The 16,854-nt window shown below is 29.5% G+C and overlaps 1 protein-coding gene across 1 annotated transcript; it reads right to left on the reverse strand.

The window, feature by feature from the left end:
• Window positions 1-4,506: 4,506 nt before the first annotated feature.
• Window positions 4,507-7,245, reverse strand: LOC105132453 (cation/calcium exchanger 1-like). Its single transcript, XM_011035963.1, has one exon. It carries the CDS (start codon window positions 6,426-6,428, stop codon window positions 4,677-4,679), a length of 1,752 nt encoding a protein of 583 aa, XP_011034265.1. The 5' UTR covers window positions 6,429-7,245; the 3' UTR covers window positions 4,507-4,676.
• Between the last annotated feature and the right edge of the window lie 9,609 nt (window positions 7,246-16,854).

Genomic DNA, 16,854 nt, shown 5'->3' on the forward strand with positions numbered 1-16,854 from the left:
CTCGTGCAAAATTTTGTTGTGGCATCTTATGGCCAAGATTGGCTATGACAATAGCCAACACAAAGTTTACTTGTTTTTGCTGTTAAAAAATGTTTTTAGTTTTATTTTATTTTAAATTAATTTTTTCATATTTTAAATTGGTTTTATGTAATATCAAAAATAAATTTTAAAAAATAAAAAAATTATTTTAATATATTTTTAATCAAAAACACACTTTAAAAATCAATCATTACTATAATTTTAAAAACTATCATAAATGACTTAGATTTAGCTAATTTTAACGTGATGATATATATGATTATGGTAGTATTTATTTTTGTAATTCAATCATATTTTTTAAAATAATTTAATTTAATTTATTTTTTAAATTATTTCAATATGTTAATATCAAAAATAATTTTTTTTTAAAATAATTTTTATCAAAATGTAACACTAAAAAAAAAGGGGGTTACTAGGATGTACATAATAAATGTAAGACTTTGGAAGACAATTACTTTAGGAACTAAATCTCTTAAATTTATTTAATGTCAAAGATGCCCTAATAGAAAAGAAAAGTAATATTAACAATGACTTGCGTGGAAATTTATGGTCTTACAGCACCAGCAAGTTCTTCTTCCTATTTGCTTGCATGACCTCGTATTCTCATTTCAACAGAATTCGATCTCAGCTTTCTATGTTAAGATTTTCATTACAAGTCATTAGGTTGTTCTCGAGGACCAATCATGCCATTATTGCCATTTATTTTGTTGGTAAAGATATTTAACATTTTTTATTAAAAATTATTAATTTAACTTGTTCTCGAAGTTAAACTAATTAAGACACGGTAGAAGGAAACGTGCGCTACTTGTTATTTATCCATTTGAAAAGGAGAAAAATATTACAACAATGATGATCTCTCGGGACCTAATATACTTATTTAATAAACATTTAAATATATTCAGGCATCTTATGGCCAAGATTGGCTATAACAATAGCCGACAGAAAGTTTATTTGTTTTTGCCGTTAAAAAATGTTTTTAATTTTATTTTATTTTTAATTAATTTTTATATATTTTAAACTGGTTTTATGTGATATCAAAAATAAATTTTAAAAAATAAAAAAATTATTTTAATATATTTTTAACTAAAAACACATTTTAAAAATTAATTATTACTGTAATTTTAAAAACTATCATGAATAGTTTAGATGTAGTTGATTTTGATGTGATGACATATAATTATGGTAGTGTTTATTTTTATAGTTTAACTATATTTTTTAAAATAATTTAAATTTTTCGTACTTTTTAAATTATTTGATGTGTTAATTAAATAAGTATATCAGGTCCCGAGAGAAGGAAACGTGCGCTACTTGTTATTTATCCATTTGAAAAGGAGAAAAATATTACAATAATGATGATTACTTATTTAATAAACATTTAAATATATTCATTTATAAATAATTCTAACATTTTATTAGAAATTAAAAACAATCATAAATGGGTTAAATAATACATTCGTGTCAATAATATATATATAAAGCGTCTCATTAACTAATTACCAGAAATATCCATAAAAATTTATTGTATCCAACTCAAATTAAAATTTTCGTTACTGATTTTACCTGAAAGGATCTAGCAATTTCAATAAATCAAAAGTTTTTACCCTTTAATCATCATTATTTGTTTTAACTAAAACAATAAAAATTAATTCTATGTATTAACTGGTCAAAATTATTCCAAATAAATTTTTTACTAATAAAAATTAGGTTAAAATAAAATCACAAAGCTCATTAATTTTAAAAAATTAGAAAGTAAGAACAAAACATAATAAAGTACTATATAATTTGTGCAGTCTCTTTATATATATAATTACCTGACCCTGCCGAAAAAATTCAAAGCAATTACCCAAATTATCCATTTCCTAAAATATTTTACCCTACCTAAATCGGGTAATTCGGGTTTTTCTGAAAGGCCTGTAATGAGAGGTACTGGTATAATGAAAAAGGAAAGGACATTACATAAGTGCTTGTTTTTATGGTTAAAAGTGTTTTTAAAATTTATTTTTTTATTTCAAAATATATTAAATTGATATTTTTAATAAAAAATATTATATTAACACTTTTATCTAAAAACACATAACCAAATATGATTTTTTAAAGGGATGTTTAGAAATATAAAGATAATTATGTTTGAAAGTGTTTTTATTTTTTTAAATGTATTAAAATTATTTTTTTTATTTTTAAAAATTATTTTTAATATTAAAAAATTAAAATAATCTAAAAATATAAAATAATTTAATTTTAAATAAAAATTAAAATTTTAAAAAATTTCAATTATATTTTCAAATACTATCCAAGCTAAACGCTAAACATCCGACGGTGGGTTGCTTGGATTTGGTTCATGTAAGAAGCGAGAACCAAAGATTTTATAAGATGTGGCCTTGTGTGTGTGTGTGTGTGTGTGAACTCAACCTCACATCTTTACATCTCAATCTCGTCCTTTTTTTTTTTTGTGACAACATTGATTTTTAACCACAACTTGTAGGAATTGGGCCCCGTGCTTGGTACAGGGTAAGGTCCCCTCACGTTTAAGGACGTACCAGATAACTCGGCACACGATGCAGGCTCTTTTCATACTTTTAAGACTTTGTTGAGAGTTTATTTGAAAGTGTGATTTAAAATTATGTTTTAAATAATTTTTTTTAAATATATATTATAATTTTTTATATTTTAAAAATTATGATTTATATTAATATATTAAAATAATTTAGAAATACTAAAAATATATTAATTTAAAATTAATATAAAAATATAAAAAATTTAATTTTTTTAAAACACTTTCGAATTATAAAACTAAACAAAACTTTAGTAGTGGTCCTAGTTTGAAACCTAGATTTTAAATTTTGATGATGTCATTGAATTGTTAAGTTAATTTTTTTAAAAAATTAAAATGATATTATTTTAATAAAAAAATTAAAAATCAATAAATTGTAATTAAGTTTTGACTGTTATTTAACTTACTAGATTAATCTATCAAATTAACTTACTCATACCAAATCTTTTTTTATTTTTTTTAATTCAGTTCAGCTTCAACCTTGAATTAACCAGATTGTTAACCTGACGGAACAGGCCGGCTTCAAAACAATGGCTCCGTCTAGCAATTTGCAGGAAACATCCAAAAATTGAATGGGACCACGTCCGCCAGTTATTTGGGAAAGTTGGCAGAGCTTTTAATTGTGATCATGACATGTGTTTTTTTAAATTATAAATTATAGGTTTTAAAAATAACAAATGAAAGGGGAATTAGTATTAATTTTTAAAATATTATCAAAAACTTTAAGAAACAGCTAAAAATCTAGGTTAAATTGATTGATGATCCTCAAACGACCACGTTTATAGTCATGGGTTACCCCAGTCTACTACCCACATAGTAATCTACACCAAGTCTTGTCTTATTCGCTCATTTGTACTGATTTTTTCTCCTATAAAATTTCATAGCATAAGTTATCTAATATAACTTTAATTACCACGCTTTACTTTCTTTCCTCATTGCCACATATATGGTAATTAAATTCATTTATTTTGCAAATTAGGGAGACAAGTAGGGGCGGAGGACGGAATTTTAATTATTTGAGAGGATGAAATTAGAGAAAACAATTTTTTTTGGGGGGGGAATTTTCATTTTTTTTATTTTTAAGATTAAAAATCTAATTTATTAAAGAAGGGGGGCTGAAATTTTTTTTCCTTAAAGGGCCCTGCCCTGCCATCCCCCCTAATTTCGCCCCCGGAGACAAAAAGTTCACAACATAATTTTTTGCAATTTTTTTTTTTTTTAACTTGGGTTAAGGTGTTCGGTTAGACTTTCTGAATAAAAGACAGAAGTTATTTGATACTGTGGAAGTAATAATTTTTTTCAGAACTGTATTAAAATAATTTTTTATATTAATATAATTTAAAAATATTAAAAAAATAATTTGAAATAGAAAATAATTTTTTGTTAATTTTTGGCTGTATGCTTCGAATGAGTGAAAATCGTGTATTATGTCATCTATGTGTGCTCCACGTGACCTCTTCACCGTGTGACCAATGGTGAGCACCATCATCGGTTTCAGGCTCCTGGCTTGAAACTTATCCTCATCAGTGGCATATGCATGTTTTCTGTGCCTGATATTGTGGACCCTGATTTGTTGAGAGTGCCTGCAGCTGTATATGACGGTGGATTGCAATTGATAGCCACAGCTTCTGGGCCGCGAAGAAGCCAAGATAATTTAGCAAGCACCAACATTAATTAGATGTTGCTGGGTAGAAATTGAAGTGCACAGGCATGGCGGCCAATAAGATTCTCAAGACAACAGGACAGGCGATGGCTGTGATATTTGGAAGTTGAAAGAAAAAGGGGAATCCGATCCCAAAAGATTCACATTGACTAAGAGGTTTATGAAAGTGATAATTGTGATTATGGGGGTTCCTATCCAAAGAAAAAAGTTATGGCAATGACAGGTTGACGAGCAGAGACTGTTCAACAAGGGCTCAGGAACCTGCAGTAATTTATATCGCATTTGCTGCAAGAGCAGCAGAAATTAAAACCATCTCGATTATTTGATTCTTATAATACTGTACAGTAACGTATAACTAGTTGAATTACAAGGTTCAATATTTCCAAGCTCATTTTCAACTCGATCGAGCTTTGAAGGAAGAGACTAAGAAACCTCATGGAGTTTCACGAGACCAAGAGATCTGGCCAGCCTCAAAGACAGAAAGCAGAGATATATAGCCAAGAGACCAATCCCGAGAGACCTATCTAGCCTCATGTTCTTCCTCGGCAAGATCACAAGGGCCCAGAGCAAGCCCCCCATCAAGAACCCTAGAGTCTCGTAGAGAGAAGGGTCTTTGGGGATGACAAATGAAGAGGGATATTTGGACCCAGATGAGATGATCAGTGAAATGCCCAAACCCAGCAACATATTGAACATGGGACCAGCATAGCAGCCTGATGTGGCGATTTGGACCCCATCTGCCCCACCATTTACTGCCATGGCAACATTAGCTATCAAATCTCCGAGGGAGTTGCCCCAAGCCAGGACAGTCAATCCAAGAACTGAAGGGTTAATCCCGAGTATATACCCTAGTGAAATCAATAAAGAGACCAGTTCTTCAGCAATAATATATGACCAAGTTACACTCATCAGAAACCCACCAGCAAGCCAAGGGAACAAGGATTTCTTCGGTGGGCTAGACTTCTTCGTTGTCACATATGCAAGATTGCCAAGAACCATCCCAATCAATCCTGATGTCATATAGGTCACTAGGCTGCTTTTAGAGCCAAACTCCTTTTCTCTTTGGGAGGTGCACAGTGCTGCCAATAGAATTGGTGCTAATGCCACAGAAACAACTGCATATGGCCTTGACCATCTCTCCTCACTAACCACAGGTATAGTCAATCTTCTAGGGATGTACAGAGGGAATTCCAAAACATACAGAAGCCTACCCAAGTAATAGCAAAAGGATGAATCGAGATTACAAAAAATCAATGAGCTTTGCTGATCTTCATCAGTGGTTTTGTCCACCAAAATTGGTTTTTCATCATCAGCATAACCGAGTAACGGTATACCCCTCTCCAAAAATTCCTCCTGGTTACCGTCTGCAGTTAAGTGATTCTTTTTTCTGGACTGAAAGTGCATGATGCAAACCACAGATACATAACCCAAGTAGATAGCAAGAAAAGAAATTGCACCCCACAAGGAGATTTTTCCAACAAGAATAATCAAGAGAAGACAACATAGAGAGAACAGAAAGAAGCAGACATCTCTGATGAAGCTACACTTATCAACCGAAATTTGGCGAGGACTAGTCAATAAACTAATAACACCAACCACCACACTAGACACGAAAAAAGCTCCGCCCAAAATACTATTCAGGCCAACATCACCATTGCTAGACCTAGTGAAGGAAACAATACTAGCGAAAACATCAGGAGCGCCATTGCCAAGCGAAAGAAGGGTGACACCAGCAATAGTTGGAGAAAGCTTCAAGAGTTTGGACAGGTTTTCCAAGGAGGGACAGAAATAATCTGCTGCTGTGTTGCCTAACAGATAGAACAGAACAGCCAGCCATAGTAACAGCATAACGTGACCAAGCATAGAAAATTTACCACAAGTACAGTAAAAGATTTGGAGATAGTTTATATACCCTTTAGACCTGCACCCAATATTAGACTTGATGTACACACACTTGGATTTGTAATCTGTGTAGTCATGAATTCGGCTGCAGCCATCAGTTTTGGTCAATTCTTCTTGAAGCACTAAAGAATGTTTTGTGGTGACTTCTGGCTCATTGAATTGGTCAGGAAAATATGAGGTTGCAATATAGAACAAGAAGAGGAAGAGAAAGGAGATGTTAAGGAAAATAGTGCTTTTCCTGGGCTTGCCTCTCGAGGCACTGAAAATGGCCATTCACAAGAAGCTTGTAGAGAAGATGTTAAAGGTTTAGATACTGAGAATTGAAGTTCATAAATTCTAAGTTGTTGTGGCCGGGAATGGGCTGTATTTTGGCTGGGTTATAAGGGAGGGATATATTTGTGAAGTAACAAAACAAATAGTCAAAAGTTAACTCTAAAACTGAAAGAGATGTTTCAAGAATTAACCCAATTCCCCATAGAAGATGCAGAATTAATTAGCTAATAACAAAGACATCATCTGGTGGTACCATGTCGGAGGCAGAAAAGAATTAGCAGGAAAGAGAGGTTATATGCTATATCGCATCGTTCAAGAGATGATCAAGGATAAAATGAAGATGGTACTGTATGTATATGTTCAACTTCAGAAAGCTATGCTTGTGTGGTTTTTTTCACCTCAGCCCGGGTGCTGTGGGTTAGAGTTTAGTTAAGCTGTTACTATCATCATCTGTTTGAAAAATAAGTGAAGGGCTAGAGGGATCGTGGAGGCAGGTCTTGCTGGTTTCTTGATTGAGAAATTCCTCTAGCTAGGATGAAATTGTCTGTGCGGGCAAAACGTTCAGTCTTCCTGCGTACTGAATTCAAACTTGCAACCATTTATACGGTAACTTTAATGAGTACATTCAAGGAAACTTCCTAGCAGATAGATATGGAGGAGAACAGAGGAGCGGAGCGAGAGACAGGTGGTGAGTAGCGCATCAAATCTTCATGAAAAAGCACCCTTTCAGAAGAACACGGTGATGATCCATCAAGGGATTGATTTATCATTCTCACTTTTCGCATGCAACTTCATGTCAGCCAGATTGAAGAGCATCTAGTATAAAGGGGCTGTGCACAAGAGATGTTATTATATCGCAATCATGACGTAATTATCCTTTAGCTTAGACTAAATTCTCTCAGCCATACTTTTCAAACCTAGTCCGCGTCGCCGGGCCTCAAATTTGACTTGGGACTGAAATTAAATTGAGTTAAAAAAAAAATAGAAAATCCGGATGTTCCAATAAAACTTAATAAAAAACTTAATTACAATAATTATTTTATTTTTAACTAAAATAATATTATTTTGAGTTATAAAAAAATTAGAGTTCATCTAAGTGATCCAATTAAAACATGTGACCAGGATAAAACATGTGAGTTAGGTTTAAAAAACAGTTTGATTTTAAATTTTAAACTTGTTTTAAAAAAAATTAAAATTATTTTTTTTTATTTTAATTTTTTTTTGTGTTCTCATATTGTTTTTATATATTAATATCAAAAATAATTTTTTAAAAATAAAAATTATATTATTTTAATATATTTTTAAACAAAAAATATTTTAAAAAATAATTATTAACACCCTTCCAAATAGCTAAATTAATTTAAAACAACAATTTATAGGAGCTTCCACTCATTTTGGGCACGTGTGGAATGGAAATGTAAACTGTCCCTTGCGACTATTGCTAGATATGATTCGAGCATCTCCTCCAACTTTCAAGATTTTTCATTTCTATCTCTCTCAAATGATTTTGTTTACAATTGGGACTCATTTTGTTTTATTTCCCCCCCAATTTGCCTGGCTGTGTTTGACAGCACTAGGGGGTAAATGGCAAAATTTGACGAAATATTGAAATTCCATAAGGGAAGAACGGTGGAAAATGGAGACTTGTTTCTCTCTATCATATCCTAATATAAGATCCAAACATGGTAGGCCATCATCTGCTAGCTGTAAGCCTGTTATGATCAATAATTGAGATACAGTTTACCTCATTCTTCTTCTTCTTCTTCTATAATAATAAGCAAACATGGCACAAGGTGAGATAATATTCCTGGACAAGCTGCCCATGGAAGCCATTCACAGGACAAAAATATAAAAAAGCACGTTTAGCTGGGGTGATTGCTGCTGAAAAGTTTAGTTCTTGAGGACCTCAAGAACCGAACTTTTGTGTTGTTATAATCATAACACCTCACTTTCAATGCTCTTGTCATGATCATAGCGGTTTAAGGTTCTTTATCCTCTTTTTTTTTTTGGAATTATTATTATGATTATTATTTGTGGTGAAGGGCCGGTATCATTCTTTTTTTTTGGAATTATTATTATTATTATTATTATTATTTGTGGTGAAGGGCCGGTATCAAACAAATTAATGAAATAAAGAATGGGAGAAATGCAAAGAGTTTTGGTTGATTACGTACATGTGCTGGAGATTATCTTCTGTGAGTTAGCTTTTAGCTATCTCGTGCTATCAATTAGTGGTTAGCCTAATTTAATTAGGTGCTGAGGAATTAGGCAGAGGTGCATGCATGGCGTGCAAGCCTGCCGATGCATTTGGGTACGTGAAAACAAGGGGTTTTGAGTATCGATTTGATAGTAGTTGAAGATTTGTTCGGATCAGATTAGCATAAAATGATAATAATATGAAATCTGATTATTATATTAATTTTTTATTTTTTCAATGATTTTATATGTAATTTTGTTGCTTATTGGATTTCCAAGAATTAAATTATGAAGTTGTTGTTGGGATGAATTTTGTTATTTCCTTGAGATTTTTTTAGATTTATTATTTTCATCTTGATTCTGTTATTTAATTCTCATTGGTTTAATTTTTCAAAGCATTTTTTTTTAATTTTTAATTCATTGAAGTCCTAAAAGATTTTTTTAGGACACTCTTAATGTCCATATTAGAGGACGAGCTTCATTAAAAAAACAAAAATCTCGACAACACTTTTTTTTTTCAGAGATTGAGCATTTAATATTGCAATGTATAATCAGAGAATGATATGTTTATAATGATTATTTATTTTTTTAATCTAAAAAGTATTAATTAGTATTATTCATTTATGGTGAAATTCAACAAATCAGCGATACACAATTTCTTTCTATATATTTATAAAGATTTTTAAAGCACAGTGGCCATAATTGTCATGATAATCTGATACACAGCGATTGTTGCCATGTCCTCGTTTGTGATTGAAACCATGTTCAGACGTCAAGCGAAATTAATTGACCTTGGAATTCTCCAGTCTTTTTTCTAACTAGAAAGAAAAAGCAGAGGAAATACTCAATTAATTAGATTTTAAATTTAAATTTTTATATAATTATTAAAAGTTTATATAATTATTAATTTTAAAATTTATAAAATTAAATTAGATGAGATATATATAATCTAACGATAACTCCCCATTAATAATAATAAAAAATAAAATAAAAAGCAAAGGCACCCAGAAGTGAGAAAACAGGGGAATTAAAAAAAGCAAGGGCACCCAGAAGTGAGAAAACAGGGGAATTCAGAGGGCGAACGAGAAGAAGACAGTGTAAGGAACATGCAATGGCTGCAGTGTTACTTGCTTGGCGTTTCTTAAACATTGGTAGGGCTGGATGGAAAATCATCGCATTAGTATAAAAGGGAAGCGATTGAAACACAAGCAAGCTTCTTTGAAGCGCAAGTATTGAATCGAAAGCATACAAAACTAGAATGCACAGGAGGAACAACAACGGTATCCGGTGCCTGCAAAATGACCAAGGTGCAATCAGGAGGGACATTCACATGGCGCCAGTGGATGATACTAATCTTGTAAGACTGGGTGTAAGGATTGGAAAGATGACAACTTGAGCCAGCGAGAAAGAGTTGGATTTTTGGTGTCAGGTCCACAGAAGCTATACAAAATATGAGGAGGACAACTTACTGGGAACAAGGCTGCAGCAAACACATGAAAGGGGTCGATGTTCAATAACCAAACAACGTAACAGCAAAAATACTACAGAAAATTGATAAATATAAACGAAAACACCAACAAAAGCCAGATTATTTCCTGTTTTTTTGTGTGTTAAAAGGTTGAGTCTTTCGTTAAACGACGAATAGGTGAGAGTATGCACTTTGTGAACAAAACAGTTGAACAAAAACAACAAAAAGGAAATAAACGAACGTGGGTGTAAATAGCAAGCTATCCATCAATACAAGCTCGACAGACTCGAAGTCTCCTAGAATATGAGGCAGAAGGGGGAGCCAAAAACACATGCGTATCCTCTTTATTTAAATGTGGAAAATTTAACAAATGTGTAGATGAAGATCAGCAATGATCATAAAGAAATAAAGGATCTTTCATATTCAATCAAGAAAGGTTGGTGAGATGGAGAAGGAAGAGTCTAACAAAAAATCAGCTAAGTAACAAAACAGAATGCTAATAATCATGAATGAACAGAAGCAATCGCGGAACAGCACAAACACTAAAACACAGTTGAAGAGAGATGTAGCATAATCATTTTATTTAGTTTCTTGATTTCGCCGAGCATCAAAAAATAATTGTTCTTGATATTTATTTTTTATCTTTTTTATTTTATTTTGGCTTAAAGTAAAAAAAAAAAAAAAAAAAAAAACATTTTTTATCTTTTTTATTTTATTTTGGCCTAAAGTAAAAAAAAAAGAAAAAGAAAAAGAAATCTTGTTTAAACCGAATTATAAAAGAAAAATAAAAGGAAAAATTGAAGGACAAATTAGAAGAAATGATTAAATTGATAAGTTAGAGTATAAATGAATACATGAATTTAGATTTTAGGGTTGGCTAAAAGTTTCTTAAATATTTTCTTGATTTTTCTGAATAGTTGCATACCAAATCTTGGTATCACCGAATTGATCCATTAAAATCTAGTTAGTATAGATCTTTTTTGTTTTATTTTAATTATTTTTTTATTTTAATTATTTTTTACTTTTTGTTTTATTTTAATTATTTTTTTAAAATTCTTGAAGTTGAATCTTAACTTCTTGAATCAGTTAGAATCTTTAGCCTTAACTCCATAGCTTTTATTTTATATTTTCTTTTCATGATTATATTTTGCATGAATTTACATTGCTATTCATAAATTTATCCTCAAGTTTTGTTTTGATTAGTTTTGTATTTTTCTTTGTTCATGAGTTTTTATTATTATAAAATCCTTCTATTGTTTTGATTAATTATTTAATAAATTGTTAATTTACCTTTAAGAGTGTAAGGGAATAGTAAGGCAAAGTGCATTGTGAGATTATTATAGTAAAAAGCCTAATTGAAATGTGTAAAACAAGAGTAGAGTGATATTAAATCGAGTGTAAACATGTGAAAGAAAGTGTGAGGAAATTTTTCTTTGTTACTAATATTTATTACAGGTATTCACAATGTCATCAAAAAGTGTGATACAATCGAATACAAAAAAGACAAGATAGATTGAAGGTAATGATAGAGGTTTTGATAGGAAAGATGAATAAATTGAGTATTGAGATGATTATTAGACCTAATTTTTTTAGGAAAATAAGGCTAAAAGGTCTATTAAACAAGAACTTTCTCTTTCATATAAAAGTGTAGCTAAACATTAATGATGATGATGAGGAGGAGGAGAAGAAGGAGAAGGATATAGCTAATCATGGAAGGAAGTCCCGTGCACACCAAAATCCCTTATATGAGACATGATCAAAGAGAGAGTTTGGTGGTAAATTTTGGCCAAATAAGAATTTCAATGAAGGAAGGGATTTTAATGATCATAATGGTTTTGATTGTAATTTGGGTAACATAAAACTTAAAATTCTACCATTTCAAGTAAATAATAATCTAGAGGCTTATTTAGATTGGAAAAAGAATATAAGATTTGTATTTGATTACCATCATTATTTGGAGAAAAAAAAGGTAAAACTAGTTATAGTTGAATTAACTAATTATGCTATTATTTGATAACATTACCTTGTTATAGGTAGGAGGTGTAATGGAAAAAGACTTTTTGACACATGAGAAGAGATGAAAACAATTATAAAGAAAAGGTTTGTCCCTAATCATTACTATATGGAATATATGATAGATTTTAATCTTTTTTCTGAAGGTTCTAAAAGTGTTCATAAGTATTTTAAAGAGATGAAAATAGTTATGATTAAAGCTAATGTTTTTAATGATAAAGAAACTATAATGACTAGAATTTTAAATGATTTATATAGAGATATTTCTAATACCAATATTATTTAAAAATTAAAGATATGTGCACGTGACTATAAAGGTAGAAAAATAGTTGAAAAGAAAAGGTAGTGCAAGACCAAGTAGTTATTTGAGATTTTATTAGGGTTGGAAGTCGAATTTCATAAGAGAAGCTAATGATACATAAACAAAGCTACTAGTAGTACCTAAAGTTATTGGACCCTAATATATTAAAAAGGTTCTTATGGAAATAGAGGAAGAAGGAAGAAATAATGTTCAGCGGAATCATAAGTTAGAGATTAAGAGTTTTAGGTATCAAGGACTTGAGTATTATGTATTATAATGTCAAAATAAAAGGATTGTGATTTTGAGAGGTGATGGAGAAGTAAAGTCAACTAATGATGAATCTGAAAGTGAAAATATACTAGCACTTAAAGATGTTAGTGATGTTAAATATAATGTTAGATGTGAATTCTTGATTATATGAAGATCTTTGAATGTTTAGGTTAGTGAAGAAGATGATGAGTAACAAAAAGAGAATATCTTTCATATTAAAAGCCACATAAAAAAATAAGCTATATAATATAATTAATAATTATTATAATTATATTAATGTTGTTAGTGCAGCATTGGTTAGAAAGTTAAACTTGATTACTAATAAGCATATTATAACATATAAGCTTTAATAGTTGAATGAATGTAGAACAATTGGGGTGATTAAACAGTAATATCTGAAATAAGATCATGTAAAATGTTGTGGAAAATAATAAATTCAAAGGGAGAATTCAAAAACATTGTAGAGCAATGTTGTAGAAAATCTCGAATTGAAAAGTTCTATGTCTAGGCTTTAGTATATTTATAATATCTCTCATTTCAAAAAATGTTTTGAGATTATTCAAAAAGCATCGAAAAGCTGACTTAATAAGCAATAATTGTTCCTAAATTAGAAATTTTGTGATTCAAGTGTTTTTCATTCAAAATTTTCCTTGCAATCTAAAACTAAAAATCTCTAGCAATATTTGATAAACAAGAAAATTTATTTTATTTCCTTTAAAGGAGAGAACAAAGGATTTAAAAGCTTCTTTTGATAGCTGCTAAAAGTTACTTTGTTTTTTTTTGTTATAAAAGGGAGGTGATGTCTTATAAAAGTGAAGAGAAGGGAAGAAAACAACTTCTTTAAGGAGCTGTAAGCTTTAAAAAGCTAAATTTACCAAGTAGTATTAATTTTTTTTATGTTAAAAGTATCAAATACCTTGTTATTTATTTTGATTTGAAATAATTTTTTTCTAGGATTATGATGTAGCCTAATTATCAATATGTGAATGTTTTTGTTTTTGAATTATTTTGGTATTTGTTGAGTATCTCTCTTTGAACTTAATGCTTGTGAATGATTGATCACCATATATATCATTAGAGAATTAATTAGAGACTAAAAATTAATAATTGTTCTACCAATGTTTGAGATACAATAAGAAATTTGTGGGATATAGATATCTATGACCTTATGTAATTGTTAAAGGTTCATCGTTCTTAATAAATCTTGACAGGTTTAGAATTTTGATAAAGATGCCAAAAATTACTTGTTAAGATATTTTATTAATGCTTAAGAAAGATTCATGAATAGATTATAGAAACTTAATTATTAATAGTAAGAAATATAGCAATTAATCTAATAAGAAATGTAACGTAAGGTTAATTATAGTGAATAAAAAATTATATAACATTATTATCTTAATTTAGATTTAGTTATTTTTTCTTCTTTTCCAGGACACAATTCACTATTATTCAATTCATCAATTCGATCATAATTTGACTAATTTTAATACTGTTAGTAATTTTTCAATCCTTGTTGACTATTCTTTTCTCACTTATATTATTACTTGTTACAATTTGTGTTCTTGTAATTTCAACCAATAAATAATGTTTACAATAATGAACAATAAGTGTAACATGGTGCTTGTAGGCCGTCGAAATAGTAAAAGTAAAATAATCCCAAATCTATGTACAAAATAAACCCAATCTGAAACTAAAAAATGTGAAAAAAGACATAATAGATAAGCAAGCTATTACGAATAAAAAAAAGAGTCATCAACATAGAAAAGATGCAAAAACTGAAAAAAAGAAGAAAAAAAAATCAAATCCAAGCAAATAAAGCATTTAAAAAAAAAAACAATGCATAAAGAAAGGGTGTAAACATGTTAGGCTAAACAAAGCAATGTAACCAAGGACATAATGATCACGATGGACCATATAAAACAACTCAACATTTGAAAAAACTAAAAATGGATAGAAAAAACCAACACAACCCGATCATTATCATACATAAATAGATATGAATGAATGTAAATAACAAATCACATCTAAAATACAAAAGCCCTTAATAACTATCAACACAAAAATATAAAGAACAAAAAGAAAGTAATGGGGTCCTAAAACCAATAAAAAAAACATAATTGAATCCAAAATAAAAATAAAAAGTGAAAAGAAATTAGAAAGGGTTAAAAAGCACCAAACTAGCGAAATAAACCCCTAGATGGCATCTAAAAGGCTACCAAAGCTAATTCAACTCAACATACACGAAACTAGCTAACAACTACAGTAGACATGCTTGCCAAAACAATCAAAAAATAAAAATAAAATAAGTTAAAAGGGATCTATAAAATCTAGTAATCAAATTATATGTACACCAAAACAGATCATCCCCTCTAATTTAGAGATAAAATTGAAATAAAGTCCAAAATTAAAACTCTAATTGCATGTCCATATAATGTTTTTTACTGACTGTAAACTAAATCCTTATCTTTTTCAACCCAAAACCTTTTCTTTGAGAACTTTTGTTTGGAAAAAGATTTTTTTCTTAAAAAGACATTTTTTAATAAAAAGTTTTGAGGATAAAAAATAGGGTATGATTATTGCCTTTTCTTTACAATATTTATGGAATAAAGTCTTATAAAAAGACTTTATATAGTAAGTTTGTAAGAAAAATATAGTATTTGTGCAAAACTTTAGCAAGCTGCAAAAGTTAGAAAAAGACTTCCCTGGAGAATTTAAAAATAAAAATAATTTTTTAAAAAAATCCTTGTCATTTAGAGAGGTGACATCTCTTAAGGGTCAATGATGATTTACCCGGGATCTATTAAAGGCTTGTTTGACTCCACCAATGATTTCTACCTATAAAATTTCTACAAAACTTTATATAAATGCTAGTATTTTAGGGTTAGATGACATGCATGTATATTTATCTATTTAAAAAATATAAATTACACTCTTTTTTACAATCTATCTTTTATAGTTGTGGTAGGACTTATTATTTTATACATAATTTTTTTAGTCACGTGACCATCCATACATTTGAGTTTGCCTCTGTAAATTACATGTATGTTGTTTTTAATCATATAGTTTGGGCTTTTTATAACATATATTGCCCTATTATGTTCACCACAAGAAGTTCTGTTTTATTTACTATTTTTTAGGAAGTGATGAACTTTCTCTTAACCATCTCATTGCCCTCTAGTTAGACTATGCCTTGATCTTTTATCATAGATTTTTTTAAACAGTGTTACCTTCAATTGATATTTTTATGTTCATTTTCCAGTAGCCAGAAAAAAGAAACACATACATAAACACCAATATTGAATATTTCTTTTACCACTTAAAACTTGTGCTAAGATTTTTCATGTCATCATTTGATTATTTTCATTGTAAAAGACTTCCCTTATCTTGGTTATGTCTTTATATGTCCTTGTTAATGGTTTAAATCCGTACTTTTACACTATAGCCTTCTATCACCTTTATCTATTTATCTATTGATTCTGGAAGGAACTTTTTGTTCATATTGATTTTTTTAATTTTTTTTAATTATCTTATATTTTTAAAATAGAAATTATTTTGATATGTTTAAAACAATTTTGTTTTTGAATTTTCTTACAACTCTTAGGGGTAATTTTAGATGAATAATGATGTAGGTTTTTATGTTAACAAGTTTGTAATTGATGAAAGGACATGATGAGGTGAACCTTTTTTTTTATATGGTAGTTTTTAATCTAAATGGCTAAAGGGAGAGGGAGAATTTGAGTTTTATCAATAATATCAGCCTCTATTTGAGCTTTTGTTTTAATATCATGAATAGTAATTAGTAGGATGCTAGTGAAGCTATAACTTTCATGGAAGTTCTCTAAATTGCTTTTTTCCTGGTTGCTTGCTTCTTGATTATAAAAGAATTTATAAAGTTATATAATATAGGCTAAGATTTTAACTATATATAAAAAAGAAATTCATCGGCTCAGAAGATGTTTTATAGTCACATATAATCCTCTGTATCATTGAAATTCTTGTCTTTTTTTTTTAAAAAAAAATTATACTTGAATATTTAATTTTTATAGAAATTAGGCTTCATGATTTTTTTAAATTTGATGCTTCAGGTTTAATGATCTGAGTCACAGATTTAAAAAGTCAACAAATTTTCTTTAAATCTCTTTATTTTTTTTTATCAAATTATTCTAGTTATATAATAT

Source organism: Populus euphratica, unplaced genomic scaffold, assembly GCF_000495115.2.
Source record: "Populus euphratica unplaced genomic scaffold, PopEup_1.0 scaffold27.1, whole genome shotgun sequence".
NCBI classification, from domain to species: Eukaryota; Viridiplantae; Streptophyta; class Magnoliopsida; order Malpighiales; family Salicaceae; genus Populus; species Populus euphratica.

What these genes read in the sequence shown, in the direction of transcription:
- LOC105132453 (XM_011035963.1), bottom strand. Translation starts at nt 6,428, where the DNA reads ATGGCCATTTTCAGTGCCTCGAGAGGCAAGCCCAGGAAAAGCACTATT.